Source organism: Scylla paramamosain, chromosome 35 (genome assembly GCF_035594125.1).
Source record: "Scylla paramamosain isolate STU-SP2022 chromosome 35, ASM3559412v1, whole genome shotgun sequence".
Taxonomy (NCBI): Eukaryota; Metazoa; Arthropoda; class Malacostraca; order Decapoda; family Portunidae; genus Scylla; species Scylla paramamosain.
Window position 1 is genome coordinate 6,490,075 of NC_087185.1, and position 22,426 is coordinate 6,512,500.

General features: G+C 42.1%; 1 protein-coding gene across 6 annotated transcripts in view; it reads right to left on the minus strand.

Moving 5' to 3' along the window:
- Positions 1-22,426, minus strand: part of LOC135090606 (uncharacterized) — a 239,621-nt gene that overhangs the window by 3,584 nt on the left and 213,611 nt on the right. For 5 of the 6 annotated variants that reach the window (XR_010262055.1, XR_010262056.1, XR_010262053.1 and 2 more), the window contains one exon: positions 82-6,831. Coding sequence is in view for 1 of the 6 variants with exons in the window: in XM_063987514.1 (XP_063843584.1) it covers positions 2,853-2,868; positions 6,712-6,831 (136 nt within the window). In the remaining 5 variants the exon portion in view is untranslated. The remainder of the gene's footprint in view (positions 1-81; positions 6,832-22,426) is intronic. The other variant, XM_063987514.1, reaches the window with a different exon arrangement.

Genomic DNA, 22,426 nt, shown 5'->3' on the forward strand with positions numbered 1-22,426 from the left:
TGAACGATGAGAAAGTCTTTACTCGTGACGGACACCTTCGCGCAGGAAGCACAAGTCGTAAGAAAATCAAACCTTACTTACCTAATGAACAAGACGGGAAGAACAACACGCCATGACGACAGCAACGCCTCTGCCACGCCGCCTCCACGCCTTCACCTCCCTCCGCTGCCGTCAGCCACGCACTAAACGCTCACTGGTCGGCGGTCGTGGAATGTGAAATCCAGCTGCTTCACTGAATCTTGAGTCGAGATAGTAATTTCCTCTCTTCTTAGTTTATTATAGATATAAGCATACAACCTCTGCGTATATTAGCATCTGATTAACATGGTTTATAGAAAAGAAAAAAATGTCTAGATTTGAAATGTGGCTGTTTCACTGAATCCTTAGTCGAGATACAGGTGGAATCTAAATAACTTGTTTACTACCTTTGTGCTACTTCTAATCTACTATAAATATTATTGTACCTACTCATATTATCGTATCATTAATGCTGTCTATATGGTAAATTGCAATAATGTAGTGTTATAACAATGTGCTCAACTGGTTCGAAACAGGAAAACACTAATTACACAATTCGCAATATTTCTTTCAGTATAAAACTAAAGTAAACATTGGAAAAAGTAGTATTAATGTGTTTCGTTGAAAAAAAAAATGAGTGTTAAAGATCGTAACGTACCTGATTAAATGCAGCTTATCTTCCGCTTGTCACTGCTGATCCCGGAGTCAAACAAATTATAAATAAAAACTTTTCGAGTCCCACTCTGCTCTTCCAACAATCAGGATTACGCTGGTGAAAGTCTCCAAGATATGCCAAGGTGTTTATTTGGCTCATCACTATCTGTGCCACCACTCATCACCACACCCACATATTAACTACCATGAGCAGCAGACACTACACTCTTATTACCATAACCACACTACCACCATGAATACATAATCACCACTTCAGTTATATCGTTACCGCTCTAATCGCATCACAGCCACAACAGCATCACTACCACCTACACATCATCAATACCAGATATGTACCCGCCACTACACCAGTCATCACCACCACCACCGCCACCACCAGCATCACCATTTCATTAACTAAATAAAAGAAAGGCAACATAAAAGTCACTATTTTCTCCAAACACGAGTCTCGCCAAAGGAATCAAACGTGTGAGTGTTTAATTATTATGATTAATTAAACTTTGGTCAACTAAAAAGCCAAAATGAATGAATGGTCTATCAAATTACATTTTAATAATATGAACCAACAATGAAAACTGCGAAATAAAAATGTCAGGGAGGGCAGGCGTTTCTCTCATTAATTAACACTACACTGTATGTCAGTTTCTTACCTTGATTAGTTTTCATAAAAATGCATCGCATAAACAAAATTATTTAAGATTAATATGTTGTTTTTATGAAATGGTGACGGTGGTGATGGTGGTGGTGCTTGTGATTGTGGCGCAGGATTCTGGAAACGAGGAGAGGTTGAGGACTGGAGGGAGAGGAGGTGGGGGAGAGGGAGGGGGAGTAATAGTGGTGTGGTAAGTTAACGATCCAGCAACACCTGGCACCTCACCTGCTTACCTTCCTAATTAATTGGTGTTCGTGGAGGAGCTGCCAAACAGTGCCATATTATTGCTTCCTGCCGCCAGTTATGACTCCTCGCCCATTATTTGCTGACCTCATCGCGGCCTCCCTAGGGATCACCCGAGGGGAAGTGTGCCTCCCTATCCTCACACAGCCCTGTTACTCTCCCTCACTCCACTTATTACGCTCCCTTATTCCCCTAACATACTCTTAACTCCCTCTTACTCCCCAACACTCATTCCTTACTCTCCTTCACTTTCTTACCCTCCATAGCCCTCCATCACTCCTCACTCCCTATTCACTTTCCTTTTCCGACCCTCAATCCCTCTTACTCAGTCACCCTCCCTCACTCTCCCTCCTCCACGGTCAAGACGAGGGAAACAACAACTAGGAGGAGAAAGGAAAAAAGAAAAGAAAAAAAAAAAACCAGGCAGCTTAATTGCCACCCATGTTGTAGTGGTAATTACCGAGAAATCATAATGTGAGGTAAAAATCATAAACCAACATCGGCCGGACCTGCTTCCCGTAATGAGCAGAGTCGAGGACGAGAACCCAAGTCTGGGGGATCGAGTTAGGTGAAAGGGGTAAGGGGGGAAGGGGGGAAGGGGGAGCGGCGTGCCCTGACTCCCCACTCCTTCCCTCTCTCTCCTCTCAAGCTGAGGTTAATCAAAGACCACCGTTAATAAAGAGTAAATACGTCTCTTAATTAAACTGATTTACTGAGACAAGCGGCGTTAAATTTTGGACAAACATTACAACAGGAAAGCAGTCACTCGTACGCGCCCTTATCCCCCCAACCAGACTCCTGTAGGGAACGCTCAGGGCGGCTAGAGTGAGGTAGTGGTGGTGGTGGTGGTAGGAAATGTAGGTGTGAGATGGTGGCGGTAGGGAGTAGTGTGGGTGCGAGGTGGTGGTGGTGGTGGTGCTAACTGGTGTGACTGTTATGTTAGCTTCCTTCCCTAATTTAGCACCTGGTTCTAAATGACTTGTACCTTTGTGTGTGTGTGTGTGTGTGTGTGTGTGTAGCAAATTCGTCACTTTAATCTACACTGGACAGCTTCAAACACACACACACACACACACACACACACACACACACACACACACACACACACACACACACATCATTTACATATCCCAAGGGCAGACTCGAACCAAGAACGCACACACACCAATCATATTATCGGACACGCATCATCTCCTCACACTCACTGACACTAACCTTCCAAACCAAAGCCAAAGCTTCATCCCTCAAGAACTCACGGGTGACACTAGGGAACCAACAATCTGTGGACCATATCATACTCTATATAACCATTTCACTGCAATATGCATTAGTTCACAACACTAAAAACAGTGTAAAGAAAGAAAAGGCGTTAATATATTACATTTTTCAGTTTCTAGCTAGTGAAGTGTCTGAAGATTGTTATAATAGAGAAGGAAATTGTTTTGAAGTGGTTTATAATCAAGGAAATACGTGCCGGATAGCAATAAAGGATTGAAGCTAAAAGTTATAGAAAGAAAGAAGGCTCCAGGTACTAGATTTTAAAGTTTCTCGCTAGTAAAATGCTTGAAAGTGGTTGTAACAGGGAAAGAAATTGTCTTGGAGTGGTTTATGATCAAAGAAATACGTGCCAGATAGCAATCAAGGGATTAAGCAACGACAAAGGCCACCAAGCCCAGATGTTTCCTGAGGCTTACTGGGCTGCAATTACCCACTCGGCGGCCCGGTGATGATCTGGGCTGGAATGCGGGCTGGACAAACAAGTCTTGGCCAGCCTGTTTGTGATTTACAGCCGACGTTTCCCTGCTGCTTTCGTCTGAGAGATTCGCCTCCTCAGTCCGCTAATGAAGTGGTTGCGAGGTGTACTTTATCTTCCCTTGTGTGTGTTCGCCTCACTGGCCACACGTGTTTGATACCGCCACCCCTCCTATGATTCTACCTCCTCCTGCACGCACACTTACATGCCTTGCTAGCTTTCATCGTAATTATATTTTGTTCACGTATACCTGTGTTTGTGTCTGCGTGTTTGTAGGTGCGTGTGTGTTTTTTTTTTTTTTCCTGTGCTACTTTTTTTTTTTTTTAAGGACTTGATGTGATACGCAAAGGCGAGTCTTGTTATGTCTATCACATTTATAAATAACGACAGAAATAAAAGTAATAATAATTATGATGGAAACAACGATACTGCTGCTGTTGCTACTACTACTATTACTTCTACTTGTACTGCTACTACTACAGCTACTAGTACTACTACTACTACTAATGATAATACAAATATCAATAATGAAAGTACCAACACTAATAAGACTCAACAAACACATTAACATAAAAATCAAAGTCACTAAGACACTAAAAAGGGACGGATAAAAGGAATGAAAGGGAGAAAGTAAGAGAAGGAATGGAGATAGAAAATGGAGACATTGAGAGATGAGGATCTGAACTACCGTCTTTATTGTATAGCAAAAAGAAGACGTGGAGGAGGAGGAGGAAAGTTATAACAACAATACAACACAATCATAACCATACACGAAGGTCACGCAGGAGGGCAGGTCAGGTTGAGTCAGTTAAGTCACCCAGTGGACGGGAGAAGAACGTGTTTGTGACAGGACGGCGCGAGGAAAATCCGGGCCGCATGACTTACAATGAAGAGTTACATCCATTAGGTGAAGAAATTGTCCTGTCAGTCCCTTTGCGAGTCTTCTGGTGTGCTGTCAACCTCCTTGTGTGTGTGTGTGTGTGTGTGTGTGTTTGTCTGTGTGTGTGTGTGTTATCTAAACAGGCATGGGTATTTTCCCAACTCGTGTGTTTATCATGTGATCAGCCTCCCTGCCGCCCTCTGTTGACTGTTCCGCTAACCATCTGTTTATTTGCCGCATTGCACCTGTTTGTTTACCTTTCCAGTGTTATGTGTTTGCGCTTGACTCACTTTCACCTGTCCACTGCAGGCGAATATGAATCACTGTACTATTTCTAGGGACATTTGTTTCCCCTTCCAACGCTAAACCTGGTCTCGTCTTTTTCATTAACCTTATTGTTCTCCTCCTCCTTACCCTATTCGACAAGTAGTTCAGTAGTAGTAATAGTAGCAGTAGTTCATCTCTTCTATGTAATCCACCTCCTCCGTCTCTTTTTTTCCTTTCTCTATTCTATCTTGCTGTCCTTCATATCAATTACTGGCAGTAGTACATAGTTACACACCAAATCTTCTGGTATCTTTTCTCCCTATGTATTTTTATGTTCCTTTCCTCCTCCTCCTCTTACTACTACTACTACCACTACCACCACCACCACTACTACTACTCCTGTTAGTCCAGCGCCACCTTTCCCGCGTTTCCTTGGTCTGGATTGTGTGTTTACTTGTCCTGGGCCTCCCCTACCTGTCTATTAAGCCCGGCGTGCCTGTCCGCTGCTCTCGTGTTTACACCTGCCCGTTTATTCAATACCCAAACCTTCGCGATGTTGGTTTTGTCGGCCTGTCCTCCCACGTGGTCCGTTATTTTCTCTCCCTCCTTTGTTATTGTTGTTATTTTGTTATCGTTATCATTATTAGTGGTAGTGTTGTTGCTGTTATTGCTGGTAATGTTACTATGACTATTGCTGCCTCTACCTTTACTATTTATTGCTGCTGCTGCTGGTGCTGCTGCTGGTGCTGGTGCTGCTGCTGCTACTACTACTACTACTACTACTACTACTACTACTTGTTGTGGTTGTTATTGTTATTCATACTTCTACTTTTTCTTTCTTTTTCATCTTCTTTTTCTTTTTTTTCTCTTTCATCTTCTAATTATTATTATCATCATCATTACATTAGACAAAACATTCAGCACAACACACCAGTCACATGAAAAAAAAAATATATATAATAATAATAATACTTGCATTTGAGAGGCATTACTAAACAACAAGTCAATTTACGGAATAAGAGTTAATTTTTATATCTGTGTCTACGTACATGAAAGCTGCACATCCGCCTCAGTCTCCCCAAGTGCGTCTCCATTAGTTGTAGTGACTCGGAAAAATACAAATGAGTGTCTCTTATCTTTTCTTTTTGGTCATGGGAATGAGTGATAAAAATCCGTAATACAAAGACGGTAACTTGCTGTGTTGTGGTACGTTGTGTGTGTGTGTGTGTGTGTGTGTGTGTGTGTGTGTGTGTGTGTGTGTGTGTGTGTGTGTGTGTGTGTGTGTGTGTGTGTTTGATTTAGTGGTGTGGATTTTCTAATGTGTCTGCTACGATGTTTTTATGTTTGTGGTGTGTGACGAATGGTTGTGTAGGTTAGTGCCTGCTTGTAGTGTGTATCCAGAAGGAGTACAGTCCAATACTAAACTGTTCTTCATTTTAAACTTTCTTCTATAGTTATCTATTTATGTATTTATTTTTTTCGTAAAAGACAAAATAGTAGTCTTTCCTTCTTATTCCATTTTTTTTTTTTGTGCCTTTAGTTGTTTTCTTTTTCGCATAAAAGAAAGAATTTTTTTCTAAGTTTGTAAAGAGAAGATGAATGTTATGAGCATACAAATCTGTATGTATCATTATGAAATAACAAAACAAAACTGTTTTTATGCATTTCTAAATCCACGTGTATCATTCATAATACGTATATATTAATTAGCTGTACCATTATTCTTTCAGAAATCACAAGAAAATCCTTATGGAGAACCTGAATTAATAAATGCTCATCGTCAAGGAAATCAAGGTAATAACGAAATATTACACTTAATTCCCTTCGTCTTATCACACTGCTGTCTTTCCAGAAACTGTAAGCAAATCCTCACTGAGAATTGTAAACTATGAGAGGCTAGAAATTAATACACTCCATAATCGAGTAATCTATTGCACTCACTTCAATCTTACGTCCTCTGATCTCTTGGAAATCTTACAAAAGCTGACGATATTAGATTCTTAACATATCACAGGAGTTAAGATTGAGAGAAAACACAAAATACAATGAAAAATAGAATATTATTAGACTTTTAACCACGACTACACTACCAGGTAAATCAAGATAATATAAGTAGAACATCATCTACCTTCTCTTTCATGTTACTCACCTTCATGCATTAACTAATTACCTTTTATACGAGGACACAGGTATCAGGTAGAGAGATAGTGGCGTCCAGCTCACCTGAGGGTATCACCAGGTGTGTCTTGCCCTCCGCAGCAGTAAAACGAGTGGAATAAAACAGGAATCCTCTTCTTCCCCCGTCCAGGTACAGGTGAGGCCAGGGCAGGTGAGAGGAGAGAGCTGCGAAGAGATGCAAGGATGAGAAGGTAAGAAAGTGGGTGTAAGAAATAAAGGAAAGGAGAGTGGATATGAAGAAAGGGGGGGGGAGAGGGTAAGTGAAGTGAAAGGTGGTGATAAGTGAGGGTGTGAGGTGAGGGTGTGAGGTGGAGATATGAGGTGAGGGTGAGATAAGAGTGAACTGTGAGGGTGAGATGTGAAAGTAGCAAGAAGGCAAACCTGTTGAAAGTCCGATGAATAAACTGAATTAATATAAGTGATGAAAGAGTGTTCAGATGCAGTGTTCCTGGAGAGAGAGAGAGAGAGAGAGAGAGAGAGAGAGAGAGAGAGAGAGAGAGAGAGAGAGAGAGAGAGAGAGAGAGAGAGAGGTTCTCGATACTGACAATGTAAAAAAAAAATATTACTAACTAGAATAAAAAAAAGTTTCGCATATTGATACTTTTATTTATTTATTTATTTATTTTTTTTTTTTGTGTGTGGAAAATTAACCCTTGATAAATAACAGAAAAACATAGATAATTTAGTAAGTGTAAAAAAGCAAAGTGTATCTCGTAACATCCTGAAAATATGGGAATTATACATGATTTTTCAGATAACTAGGAGGAGATGCACTTACAGAAGCTTTAACGAAGACAATAAAGCAAGCCATTTCCTTTTATTCTTTTGCAAGACAAAGATAAATGACGCAGTAAAAGGGAGAGAGCTGATGGTTTTATCCGAGCAGCAAAGTAAAAGTAAACAAATAAAGCGCCATATTTACTGAAGGGCGTGAAGAAAAGTTTGAAAATGATGAAGAAAGTTTGAGGGCGTATGCTGCGGTCTTCATCTCGCCCTAATGAATGAATGAAATAAAGAAGGCAATAATGAAGAATGTTATGGAGAGTAATAAGTGAGCATAAGTAGTCAAGAGCAACATATAATCTACTTTACGTCACGAATGAAGAGCATTTTGAAATAGATAATTAGAGATAAGCTGTCATAAGTAATCATAAGCGTTAGGTATTCTATCTTATGTTTAACTAAACAGAATCCAAATCTACATCCAATGAAAAATACATGACTATTCAAACAATTTTCTTTTGACTTTAAGGATTATCTAAAGAAAAAAAAAGATAAGACTGGTTGAAATAAAAGCAATCCAATTCCAAATTCCCTGAAAAAAAACGTGATTTTTTAAAAGATTTTGATGATAAGTAGCATTTAGACAAAGCTAAAAAAAAAAAAAAAAAATCGTTAAAATCGAAACAATGACAGTGTCGCCTCTTCATTATGAATAAGAACATGGACTCGAAAGTTTTGGCGAATATTCTACAGGTAAATGAAAAGGTAATGATAAAAAGGAGACACTTGTAGCTGTTTTCGAGACTGGAAGATGAGCGGCGCGTGGAAAGGATCTTGCCTGTAACTTTTTTGAATGTCGTAACTTTTAAGTACCAGAATAGCTAAGGAACTTTTACTTAGCGTTGCAGCAATATTAAGTGGAATAGACTTTTTTCCTACTTAAGTATGATGCATGTTATATCTTTGTCTGAGTGTATGTTTGTCCAGGTCTAATTATGCCCCTTTTCAGTAACTCTTCTTGTATTTTTACCTTTGTCTGAGTGTCTGTTTGTCTGTCTACCTGTCTGCCTGTATCATTCACTTCGCTCACTCACCTGTCTGTCTGTCTGTCTGTGTGTATATTTGTCTGTGTAATATATATAATCTCTCTCTCTCTCTCTCTCTCTCTCTCTCTCTCTCTCTCTCTCTCTCTGTCTGTCTCACTCACACACACACACACACACACACACACACACACACACACACTACCCACAAACACTCAGGAACCTTTGTGCGGGGGAAGACGTGTGCTCTGAGGCGCCCGTTCCTCTCTGTGACTTGATTATTGGAGCCTGAAGTAATTGCTTATTGTTTGCCTTGGCGATGGCGGCTGCGGGACTCACCACTCGGCCCACATCAAGTATTGCTTTTCGTTCTGGCCGCGTTATTACTCCGGACACTGGTAATTAATCTTTGGCTCCTAGCTGCTCAGAATTTCTCTCTCTCTCTCTCTCTCTCTCTCTCTCTCTCTCTCTCTCTCTCTCTGTCTTACTCTCTTTCTCTCACTCGCAGGTTCGATGGTTTTAACACCGAGGCGCACTGAGGGAAGACGAACGAGGCTGAGGATGAGAGGAGAGAGCGATAAGGGAATGAAGGAAGGGAAGGTAAGGGTGGGAGATACATCATGCGGCGCCTTGTCTCAGTGCTCATCTCCGTCTCTCCCTGACCTTCTTGACCTTGTGCTGTGTTGTTCCTCTGTTATTAATGAGTAAAAAAGGTCATTGTGTTACGTGTGCCTTGTTGTTCTGGTTGTGCTGTTAAAGTAATATGTGGTTGTGTTATATAAATTATCATCGTTTTTTCTTCTCTCATCCAGGTGTTATTTTTGTTACCTGTTGATTAATTCCACCACCACCATCACCACCACCATCATCATCAGCACTATAATCACCACAAAGGAACACAAAGGAAGAATAAGCAGCAGCAGACTTAGTGGCCCTCACGAGGTTATTTTGTGATAAGCTACAGTATATGATTTAAGAGATGCAAGATAGCAGAGGCGAAGATATTTACTCCCACTACGCAAGCAGCGCAGAAAACAAGAACAAGAGCAACAACAACAATAACAACAACAACCGTAAAAGCCTGTCGTCCACTCAGCAGGGAGTAAAATAATGAGGTAAATAAGAAGCTAAAAATGAATGTTGTTTTGCAAAATGTGAAACCCCGCTCCATATTTTCCTTTCAACATATTTCTCATTACGTCATTTTTTCCCGCCTCTTTTTTTGCCCCCCCTCTTTTCATCCGCCGGAAAAAAAAAAAAAAATATAATGTATATTCGCCCTTATTTACTATGAGGCGAAAATATTTTAATTCCTGCTGGACACGCCGCAGCGCCAGCCACCTGCTAATTAATTACCCACTTCCTGCGATACCTGAAGGACTATAAATCTCAGTACAATCACATGAAAATTTCCTTCCAAAAACTTGACTAAAACTGCCTGGTAAAGGAATATGAAAAAGGGACCCAATTACTGAGGCCGCGACTCCCTCCACACGGCCTGGGCAGAATTCCAAAATTGCATCACCTTCAAACTTCCCCCTCAATCATTAGCGTGTCCAAACGAGCGTGTTAAATGAGGCCCGGACGGTAAGTGGCCTAACAAGGTGACTGAACAATTATTTTCATTTTAACGACGTCATTAGCGCTGCTGGTGACAAGTGGGCCACGCACTCGTTAAGATCCGGCCACTGATTGGGGGAGGTGCGGCCCCCTACCCTGTCCCCATCCACCACCTCCTTCACTTTCCTATACCTCCCTTCCAATCCTCTTCTACCCTGCCTCCTCCTCCTTCCGTGCCATCGACGTCCAGCTCTCTCTCTCGTCCTCACCGTTCCTCCCTTCTTCAATAAAGGCAGATTTATCTTTTATGTAAAGATATAATGAGAAATAAACATGGGATATATAGGAGCGTGGCTGGACCTGCTGAGGGGAGGCGGAGCTGCAGCTGGTTACACTAACTTATGCAAATTGTGTTCAAATACGTCCGCCCGAGTCTTGTTCATCTGCCAAAAAGTGACAAATTCACAACCTTGGGTATTATTTTGCCTTTTTTTCTCTCTCTTGCACCTCTGGCTCTCTTGTTCCCTTCCCCTCTCTCTCTCTCTCTCTCTCTCTCTGCTACACCCATATCAGGTCGCTCACTTGTAGACTTGTTGGTGCGCGGGGGAAAGTAGTGTCTCCTTTCTTTTTCGAGTTTGTTTAAAAAATACGAGTAAAGAAATTACGCCCCTCGTTATAGTTTTCTGCCTCGTTTTCACTTTGTGGGGACTCCTCATTATAGCTGTGAGTTCTTTTTTTTCTTTTACCTTTTTTTTTCTTTCTGCCTGCCTGCCTGTGTGTGTGTGTGTGTGTGTGTGTGTGTGTGTGTGTGTGTGTGTGTGTGTGTGTGTGTGTGTGTGTGCAGACGACAACACTGGCTCTGCTAAGGTAACTTCCTGACGCCGTCTTGTTATCAGCTCTCTTCATATGTATTGGATTTTGACCTCTCCAGCGGCGTCGCAGTGAGCCCATTAGCCGTAACAACCTCCTCACATCTCATCCGAGTCTGTCACTTCTCGTGTTCGTTTGGCGACCTCTCACGACGTGTTTACAAGGTTCCCTCAGACCCTCGCCCAGACGACCTACGCGACGACTTGTCTCCTTCCACCTCCAACGGGACTCTGGCTTCACCTCCACCCAATGCAAGGATCGCAGGGCACGAAGAACACACGTGGCAATAGAAATACTTTAAAATAAAATACTTTAAAAATAAAAAAAAAGGCAACTGCAGGACATAGTTAATCATTATGAGTGCATAAATATATTAAAAAAATAATAATAATATTTTCATGTAAGATAAAGAGCACAGGATATTGATGATATTTGTAAAGTAGGATACAATGACATAAAAACAAAATCCTGCAAAGGACACAAATGCATTAAAATTATTGAAAAAAGATAACAATTTCAACGCACTGCAAGACACAAGGCACCAAGGACACAGGCAGTATCAGGACACGTGCATACTTGTACATACAAAACACAAGGGAAAGCAGACAGCCATACGAAAACACTGCACAAAAAACGAAAATTAAAAGCTAACACATTTACGAGACACTAGGTTGAGAATCCATCACACTAAGTCATCAGGGAAACATACATACATGAAAGTTAAGGAGAAGAGACGAAACATTGCCAAACACAACCTTTCCGTATTGCAAAATGTACATACGCTGATAAGGAAGGTATATGCTCTTAGATCGAAGCTGAGTGAATGGCATAAAAAAGGTGATATGAAGATTAAGGGCCCGCGGGAAGGTCAGGTGTCCCCAGGTGTTGAGCGAGTGTGTGTCAGTAAAGTGGTGATGTAGGGGCGCGAGGCGAGAGGGACGAGAGGGGCGCAGGAGGAAGACGTGAAGGATGGACCGTTGCCAGCGATACTCCATCTAAGTTGACATTCATCACGAAGAGTTAAGGAGGAGGATTGGAACCTTTTCTAAGAGATCTGAACCTCCTCCTCTCGCCTCCTGCAGGTGTAAGGGCGAGGCAACACTGTCACTCCTTCGTATAATTAATTACCTGACAAAAAAAAAAAAAAAAACTGATACGATGCACATAATTGGCAAGATGGAAGTCAAAAAGAAAATCAGGTTTAGAAAGTAAGCAAAAAATAGAACTGAAAGTTATATGAATAAACAAAGAAACAATCGAAGGTGGGTGAGCAACATCGCTCTTTTATAGTGAATTACCTGAGATGAGAAAGTGGATTTGCAACACAAATTTACGAAAATGGAGGTGAAGAAAAACACCTTTAGAAAGTACGCTAAAAAAAAAAGAACCGAAAGAAAGTTGCTTAAAAAGAATCCAGAATGATAAAAATATGGAATAATCAATGATGACACTTTCACCACTTTCAGTAGAATATTAATAATGGTTGTGGCCGCCCCTGAACCTCTCCCTTCACACATGGCTTCTTTTTTTCTTCATATTCGCTAGGTCGACCAGCTGGCCGTCCTAATATACCTCCCCTCCAAGCAGTTAATATCGCTCTCACCCTCCCCACCCTTCCCCATGCTTCCCTCCCCCCCTCTCCTCTCACCTCCCATTACCTCACACCTCTCTTGGCATCCACTATTAATCCTGTCTCCCTCTCTTCATCCCTTCTCTCCTGCTTCAATCCTTCCGTCCGTCTAGGATTGCAAAGTATCAGTCTTCTGTATTTCATCTTATTTATTTATTTATTTTTTTTACAGTTTTTTCTTATCGTTATTTTGGTTCTGGGTTGGTGCTTATGCTCTCCCTTGTGTATTCATCAGGATGTAATGGTGTTTTGCTAAGGGCACCACCACCGCCATCATCACCATCACACGTGCCGCCTTCTCACCCACTACTATAACCGCCACCACCACCACACACGCCACCATCCCCCGTACGGTTTTTGCAGAAAGTAATCACCAATTTTACATCATTATCTATTATAATATCCAAACCATTATCCTCACCCTCTACTGCCCGTTCTCTCACGCTGCCACCACCACCACCACCACCATACCATCCCACTATCACCACCACCATCACCAACACCTTAATTAAGACCATCACCACCATCCCGCATTTTCGCCCCTCACCACTCCCTCCCTTTCAACCCCAGCCCCCTCTCCCTTCCCTCCCCACCCTACGTCCCTTCCCCTCTCCCCTCCACCATCTTGTGACGACCAATACAGTGGAGGGCCTGGGGCGGCGATGGTTGGGGAGGGCGGGGAGGGAGGGAGAGGGGCGCCTGCAGTGTTACCAATAACCAACACACCCTCAAATAACATCTGCTCCGCCCGTCCTATATTTACTTGGTATTGTCTCCGGTAATGAATTCTTGCCGTAGTATACAGCGCCTCGATGAGTCTCTTTCAAGGGCGCATCGACCCAAACAGATCATGGCGGTGTGACAACAGGACGGAGAAAAACAAGAAGGGAGCTCCATTACCCGCCACGGCAGTAACAGTGGGACACAATCAGCTGATCAAGGGAAACCAAGAGAAACCTATCACGTGATGGGTACCGCCAGCCAGCCAGCCCCGCCTGATCAATTTCTCATCAAAAGCCAGTGGGTTGGTGAGATTTGCATGTCGCGAGTTGTTTTGGGAGAGATACAGGAGGGAACGAGGAACGAGGCGCGGGAACACGGCAGGAAGATGAAAGTGTAATACCGAAACAAATCTCATCATTTTGTGATTGATATTATTGGGGTTAGACAGAAATAAAAAATAAAAAATACACATAAAAATCCTGTAGATATGTCTCAGTAGATGATTGCAGATGGAAAAGAAGGACGATAAACATGAAATTTTGAAACATATCTATTGAATTTGTGACTGATATTAAAACTTAGTTAGGCAAAAATAAATAAATAAAAAAGGTGTGCTATGGGCATGTCTCAGTAGATGGAAGGAGAAAGAATGAAAATGAAAATATAATAATCGTTTTTCGTGGTTTTCTGATTATATCACATCACCAAGAGAGAGAGAGAGAGAGAGAGAGAGAGAGAGAGAGAGAGAGAGAGAGAGAGAGAGAGAGAGAGAGAGAGAATAGTAGTAGTAGTAGTAATGCAAATTCCTTGTGTAAAGGTTTGGTGAGGCCCTTGCACATACAGGTAGTAGTCACAGGTGTGGTGCAGGTGTGGCAACATGTGTTTTGTCACCTGACCACCGATAAAACAGGCCAGTAACATTTCCATGATCCACTCGCTTTCCACCTCACCAACTGAGTCCCTTCCTACGTGTATCATCCTTTATATCCGTCCATTTTATCATTTACAGTATTCTCATTAATCTTTTCTCCACCAATTTCATTCTCTATCCTTAACGTCATTCTCTTTTTCTCTCCACACATTTCACCCTTCACCTTTATTTCATCACACACTCATCTCACCCACTGCTCACCCAGCACACAACACAAACAGACCTTTCACACCCAAAAACCACAACGCAACACAAACACAACACCAAACAACAAACAATACACACACAAACCTTTACTTTACACTTCATTATTCAAACCTCACTGACCCATCGGAATAAACATACAGGTATTTCCCTTCCGTTGCTTCTGATGGTGTGGGCGCCTTCAGTAGTACTCGATCTGCGGCGCCCTTAGAGTCTCGTGGCGGTGCGGGAGGGAAGAAAGGAAGGGCCAGGGGCGGTAAGTGGGCCCCGTGAGTCTTGAGAGGTAGCGACCCTCACCTCGCCTCCCCCTCGTGATTGATCATGTCAAGTGATACTCCCAGACTCCCAAATTGTCCTATTATAGTTTTATTCCACATTTCTGTTTCCCTGTTTCTCTCACTTCGTTCACTGCCTTCCTCTTTTCCATTTCCCTATGTGTGTTCTCTCCTACGTATCTTCTTTCTTTTCTAGGTTTCTGCTTCTCCATCTTCTCCTTCGTGGTCCTCTATCACTTCCTTACTGATGTCTACTTATACGTATCTTCCTTCTTCTTCTTCTTCTTCTTCTTCAGGTTCTCTTATTCCCTTTTCGTCCCATCGCAGTCTCTATTCCACCCAGTCATCGCTACGTCTCCTTCAATAAAATGCTGTCGTTGGGAGATCATTTGTTGCCGAGGCGTCAGTGCACTTCACAATTTTAGATCGACCCGTCAGAAAAGGCGCTGCATTTCCACAATCACAAGACCGAAGGCGTGACGGAAAGGAGGGAGATTGTGAACACGTCTGGCTATCTCCCGATGCTAATAAACTTTCCAATTGGTTCCTTTCTTTGGTGGAAGCAGCAATGTGTAGGGGAGGGTAGGGACACACACACACACACACACACACACACACACACACACACACACACACACACACACACACACACACACAGTAGTAGTAGTAGTAGTAGTAGTAGTAGTAGTAGTAGTTTAATGACGAAATCAAATATATAAATTCCAAATAATTGCAGAAAATATAGCTTTCTTCAAAATGGATATAAAAAAAAACTTGTACAAGGCAAAAACTAAAGCATTTCAAACACACACACACACACACACACACACACACACACACACACACACACACACACACACACACAGACACACACAACCACTAAAGCCATGGACCCAAATTCATTCATGCTCTTAACGATGGGAAGAGTCACGCCCAGGAAAATGAAAGATAATAGATGATTAAAATCCTCCATCACAATTATCCTCTAACATTCTGAGACATAAACAACACTGCAACAACCCAGCCATTAAAATTTATGGCCCATGATTACAGTCACCGCCGCTGCTACTTCTGTTCTGTCCGCCACTTACCTTTTTTTTTTAATCTTTTTTACTTCAGGCAAATTATCTCTGGTGAAAGTAATGGGTTTTCCTTGCAATTCTAAAGCGACAAGATTAACACTTAGAATCAAATCTTATTCTACGTGTCTCGTTAAGTGTTTACTCCTCGTGGCTAAGTGGTTGGTGATGTTTTCGATTAGTACGCATGACCTGGGTTCGAATCCCTGGTGTGGTGAGGAAGAATGTCACCACACACCCAGGAAACTCACTCATTTACTCGTTCTTGTCGGGTTTTTAAAGTTCATGGGATGGAGATGTGAGTTGTGGTGATGTTTGGTAATAATTTCTCTGACTTTAAGTTTTATGGGTGTAATCTCTCTAATTTCCCAAGCTTTATATTAAGAGCCTCTGTAATTCTTAAAGCTTTATTGGAGAAGCATTAATAATTTTTGAGGCTTTATATGAGTAATTCCCCTAATTGCTGGAGCTTTATGGGAGAACCCTCTCTAATTCTTGAAGCTTTAGGTGAGTAAACTCTAATTCTTGAAGCTTTATGAGAGCAGCCTCTCTTACTTTTGAAGATTTATGAGTAACGTCTATAATTCTTAAAGCTTTATGGGAAAAGCCTTTCTATATATATTTTTTTAGCTGTATATAAATAACCTCCCTGGGTATTAAAGCTTTATGGTGATAACCACTCTAATTCAATCTTCATGGGAATCTCCCCTTTCTATAATTCTTGAATCTCCATGTCAATAAGCAACTGAATTCTTGAAGCTTCTGGAATAATTTACCTACAAGTATCTATTGAAGCCTCGTCGAGTTAATCTACACACTAAAAACCATGACAACAACTTATTCTTAACACATGAAAACAGCCATATTTCATCTTATCCTTGAAGTTCCGAGTAACCTTTCCTTTATCTCATCCTTGAAGCTTGACGGTGGCTTCCTGAGGTTATTACGCTGCCCTTGATGCGTCCTGAGATAAGTTCCCACACGTCCCCATTATTTGGTACTCAGTTCTTGTGACCAGACCAGGAGCAATTTGCCTTACGCCTCGCCTCATGACATTCAGGAAGCATTTCTATCTAGGAGTTAATGGCGTTCATGAATAATAGAGTCCATCATTACTCGGGCAATAATTCTCTCCTGTACTAAATATTGTGTGAGAGTAAATATTCCATCTATTGTGTTGCTTTTTAAAATTTCTTTGCATGCTTATGGATTTTCTCTCTTCCTGTGTAACGTATATGTGTGTTCCTTCTTTTTCTTATTTATCTGCATTTTCAGATTTACCTATCTTCCTGTTTACATCTGTGTCCACCATTGTCTTTTATTGTCTGTGCCTTCCTTTGTAACGGTGCATTTTTTTTTCTGTCTTTTGTATTTGCATTTTCAGGCTACGCGTCTACTTGTCTTCCTGTCCCCATTCGTGTTTACTGGAGTGTGTACATAAGTCTGGACGTGTGTGATCTCCGTGCCTTCGTGTGTAGCGGTACATGTGCTTATCTACATTTGCGCGTCTCTAAATTTCAGCCACTCTTTGTCTGGGATTTTAGATTACGTGTCCACCTGCCTTCCTGTCTACATACGTGCTTATTGTTGTGTCTGGTTCTCTACATCTCACGTGCTTATTTTCATGTCTATTTGCTTAACTTTCAGCATTTGCAATCTCTTCCTTCGTGCGCTTTTCCAGGTTACGTGTCTATCGCTCTAACTGTTTTCCAGTCTGCATCTGCATCCACATCAGCTGTTTCCTTATGTTCAGCTCTATCATGCGGGCCACTTCTTGCATCATCAACACACAAGGTACAACTCATGCTGGTACCCGCACGGTGTTCTTATGTTACCTGCAAAACACCACGATAGACTGATGGCCAGAAGGTTTTAAACAGTGTACGATTCTAAGCTAAATGAGTCTGTGTTTAGCTTGGAATTCAAACCGGTGGCCACGACGTAATGAGCTGAACATATACCATGGTCTCTTTTGTCTATTTATTTAGCTTTGTCTGTCATTCAGTCTGTCTATACATCTGTTTCCGTGTGTGTGTGTGTGTGTGTGTGTGTGTGTGTAGGCGGGGCTACCGAGTCCACACCACACCTGCATTCACCTGTGCGGGTCGCCTGGTCTCAATTCACTTATCTAATTAACTCAATATAAAGGTAACACACATATATTCAGTCATCGTGATGGACAATAAACGGACTGCAACAATTATTTCCATAGCAACTGAAGGTATATAGAGAGGAAATTCTCAGTCCTCTCTCTCTCTCTCTCTCTCTCTTAGCCAGTCCTCTCTTCCTGCTTCTCTTCTCTCCTCCTCCTCTCTCCTCTTCCCCCTGGCCTTGGTTCTCTCCATCACATTCATCCTCTTAATTAGCAGTGCGTTCTTCAGGACCGAGTCACTTTTTAAGATAACTCCTCTCCGTGGCGTGAATAATACGAGCCTCTGATAATTAATAATCCGAGAGCAATTAAATGGGCGGCCATAACTTCTTCCGCCATTTATTAATTCAGCAACTTCCCTCCTCGACGATAAATACAGTTTCTGCTTTATTACGGAGCGTGGACCATGGCGCGCCTCGCCTCGCTCACGTCATTGTGCGCATGTGTGTGTGTGTGTGTGTGTGTGTGTGTGTGTGTGTGTGTGTGTGTGTGTGTGTGTGTGTAAGGTTAAAACTTTCTTATTCTAACCTCCTATTTCCTCAATAAAGAATAAATCTAATCTTAAATATGAAAAAAAAAGGTATTGCGCCATCCTTTCATGTGTGTGTGTGTGTGTGTGTGTGTGTGTGTGTGTGTGTGTGTGTGTGTGTGTGTGTGTGTGTGTGTGTGTGTGTGTGTGTGTGTGTGTGTGTGTGTGTGAGGTAGAAAAATCCTTACTATAACATTCATTTAGTCAATGAAGAGGAAATCTAGTCTCAAATGGAAAAAAAAAAAAAAAAAAGCGCCATCCTTCATCCCTTAAGTCACAACAATGGCCTCACCCACCACTGCTTTCTGCTGCTTTATTCCTCCTCTCATAAATATTTGGTGATTTGGGTCGCTTATTATTCAACAGAACATTTAGGATCCGAAGCAGAGGAACAGAGAGCTTGTTGGACAGAGATGCAGGCGAGTCCATTTCCACACAAGGGGGAGGAAAGGTGATGCAGAGATGTATTAAATATATAATGGTTAGAATTTAGATGGATATTATAGTTAGGATTTAGATCAATTTTGCCTGTGGATGACTGCAAGTCTTCCCATCTGCTGGCCTTTTCTTTTCATTTATCACTTTCATTTCAAGTTAGCCGCGCACCACATTCACCCCGCACACACACACACACACACACACACACACACACACACACACTTTCAAAACAAAATCATAAACTTTGATGAACATTTCCCTAGCTGGAGACAACAATATGCTGCTAACAATAGAATATGCTGCTAACAATACAATATGCTGCTAACAACACAATATGCTAACAATACAATATGCTAACAATACAATATGCTAACAATACAATATGCTCCTTCCTCTTCATTTATGCTTATCACGAGATGTTGCCTCGGTATCAGCAGGTGTCAGATACGTATAGCAGACAGGTGAGAGCAACTGATACGGGAGGCGACACACACACATACACACACCTGCGGACATGCGAAAAAAAAACATCCTCTATCTGTAAGTGTCAACCGTATCCGAAAAGAAATGTGTGTGTGTGTGTGTGTGTGTGTGTGTGTGTGTGTGTGTGTGTGTGTGTGTGTGTGTGTGTGTGTGTGTGTGTTTATTATGCACCTCAGCCCTCAATGATATAAGGATCCAAACATTTACTATTAAATTTTCCACTTGAAGGCGATGCAAACACACACACACACACACACACACACACACACACACACACACACACACACACACACACACACTTACTGGTAAACATTCCTTAATTAATACTTCCTAAGCCTTCAACACAAGTAAGAGAGATGGTTAAAGAGGTAAAAGGAAAGCCGAGGACTGAATATTTCCGGGTGAAGTAACGGTGTGGGTGGGGTTCTGAAATAACAGGTCTTAAGGAACGAGGAGGAAAAGATTCTCTCTCTCTCTCTCTCTCTCTCTCTCTCTCTCTCTCTCTCTCTCTCTCTCTCTCTCTCTCTCTCTCTCTCTCTCTCATCACCATTACCGGCACTAGTTTCCAACGCGGACGTAACTAAGACAACACGTTTCGCGGTCGTAAAGAAAACGTTAAGTGGAAGAAGCAACAAGGCTAACAACTAAATCTGCAACGCAAGAAGCAACACACTAAGGAACGCAACATAACCACGGCCTGGTACATAAGGCAACACCGCGCAACACATCAACGGGAGAAGCAGCACCTGTCCTATCACTCCTCCCTCCAACAGGTGTTCCTGGCCCGGGTGTGTTGCCGCAGCGGGAGTGAACTCGCGGGAAACACACACACACACACACACACACACACACACACACACACACACACACACACACACACACACACACACACACACACACACACCAAACACACCTGCCTTTTCCTTACCGCAAAACACAACAAAACAGTCAAACGTTAACATTTCCTGTCTCTCCAAAAAACCAAAGGCAGGAGAAGCGGGGGAAAATATGTTAATCTGGCCATGAAACATTCACCGTTGTAGTTCCTGGACCGCGGCCCACCCACCCGTTTCGGTCTTACCAGTAGCCGCAAACAGACTCCCAGTAACCGCAGATGAACCGCAGAGCCCTGAGGCGCCACGGAATATGACGGCTGATGAGGGTTCCTGGTTCCCTAATGGACAGTCCCTACCACTCCCTTGTTTGTGGTCACATGCTTTAATTATTGACTACTCGCTCTTATGAGAGGATAATCGTGGAGGAGGAGGAGGAACGGGGTTTGAGTGTGCGAGGGACGGGTGTTGCCTTTCATTCTTCTCTTCTATGTCCTGAAGGCAACTTGGCCGGTTCATGTGTTATTAATTTTCTTCTGGGTAGAGTAAGTCATGCGTCAGTCACTCCAGCCTCCGTGGCCTTTGTTGTAAATTGTATTGGTGAAAATGTTATTCATGCAGAAGCGACGTGATCTTTTACTGAGGAAATAATGGTAAAGGAGAATGTAGAAAACACACGTACATACAAAAACACACACACACACACACACACACACACACACACACACACACACACACACACACACACACACACACACCTGGTTAGGAGCATAAAGTTAGCAGAAACGCTCTTAACAGGTATCTTTTCTCTCATTCTTCAGGTGTTGTCGCGCCTCAAATACGGTTATCAAGGCTGGCCGAGGTGTAGGTGGCGCCCAGGTGACCTTAAGCCGTGTTTAGGTGACTTGATAACACCTACTCCTTACTCTTGCCATACATGTGTACCTGTAAATGTGCGTGCGTGTGTGCGTGTGACTAGGTGTTAGTGTAGTGTGTATGTACTCGTAGTTTAGAGCAGTCATTTCCTTCACCACTGCATCTTTTCATCTTTTCCCATCCTTTCAATTTCGATATTTTGTTTTGGAAGTTTCCTCTTGGTGGTAATTTCCAGACGTGCCCATCTCGGCGCACATCAAGGCGGCCGCGCAAATGGAGGAGGCGTGTTAGGCGTCCGAAGTGGAGGCGAGGGATCCTTCAATGCGAGAAACTCATAGTCAATAGGGGTGAATACCTCGCCCGCTCAAGTGAGGATTTAGTTAAAGGGTGAGCGTCGCCTCTCATTGATTAATTGGTATGAATATTAATGAGGCGGTGACGATTGTTCTTGGCACTCATGAGGGTCAGAAGCAGCCAGGCAGGCCGAGCCGGATGAGGAGGAAGACCAGATGTATTACCTACACTCAGCCAGGTCCAGGTAACGTTAGATGAGGGAGTAAAAGGCTCAGGTGTTATGGCAGATGAGCAGGACAGGTAAGTCACAACATCTCCGTCCTATATAATGAAAAAGATAAGTCAATGTTTTATAATCTTCAAATATAATGAGAAAAAGAAATACAGAATAAAACTATATGAGCGTTAGATAAAACGGCAGAAGAAGCAGGTGTTCTGACAGGAGAGCAAGACAAGTAAATCACAAACCCTCTGTCCTGTATATTAAAAAAATGACAAAAGTCAACGTTTTTTAAGCTTTACAATGATAAGATATACAGGACACAACTATATGAACGTTAGATAAAAAAAAAAAAAAAAAGCAAAAGAGGCAAGTGTCTGGGCAGGTGAGCGGGACAGGTGAATCACAAATCTTCCATTCTATATATCAAAAAGATAAAAAAGAGTCAACGTTTTCTAATTCTCTTATGCAACGAAAATAAGAAACAAAGAATAAAATTATATGAGCGTTAGATAGAAGAGCAAAAGGCACAGGTGTTCTTACAGGTGAACATGGCAGATAAATCATAAACCTCTGTAGTATACACACACACACACACACACACACACACACACACACACACACACACACACACACACACACACACACACACACACACACACACACACACAAAAAAAAAAAAAAAAAAAAAAAAAAAAGATGCTCTGCGTAACACCCAATATACTAAGAACAAGAAACACACATGAACAAAAAAATCTACATGTGCTAATAAGAAACGCAGAAACACACACACACACACACACACACACACACACACACACACACACACACACACACATCACGTTCAGAAAAGCTTTTACCTTGCTGAACTAAACGGAAAGAGTAGGAGAGGCATCA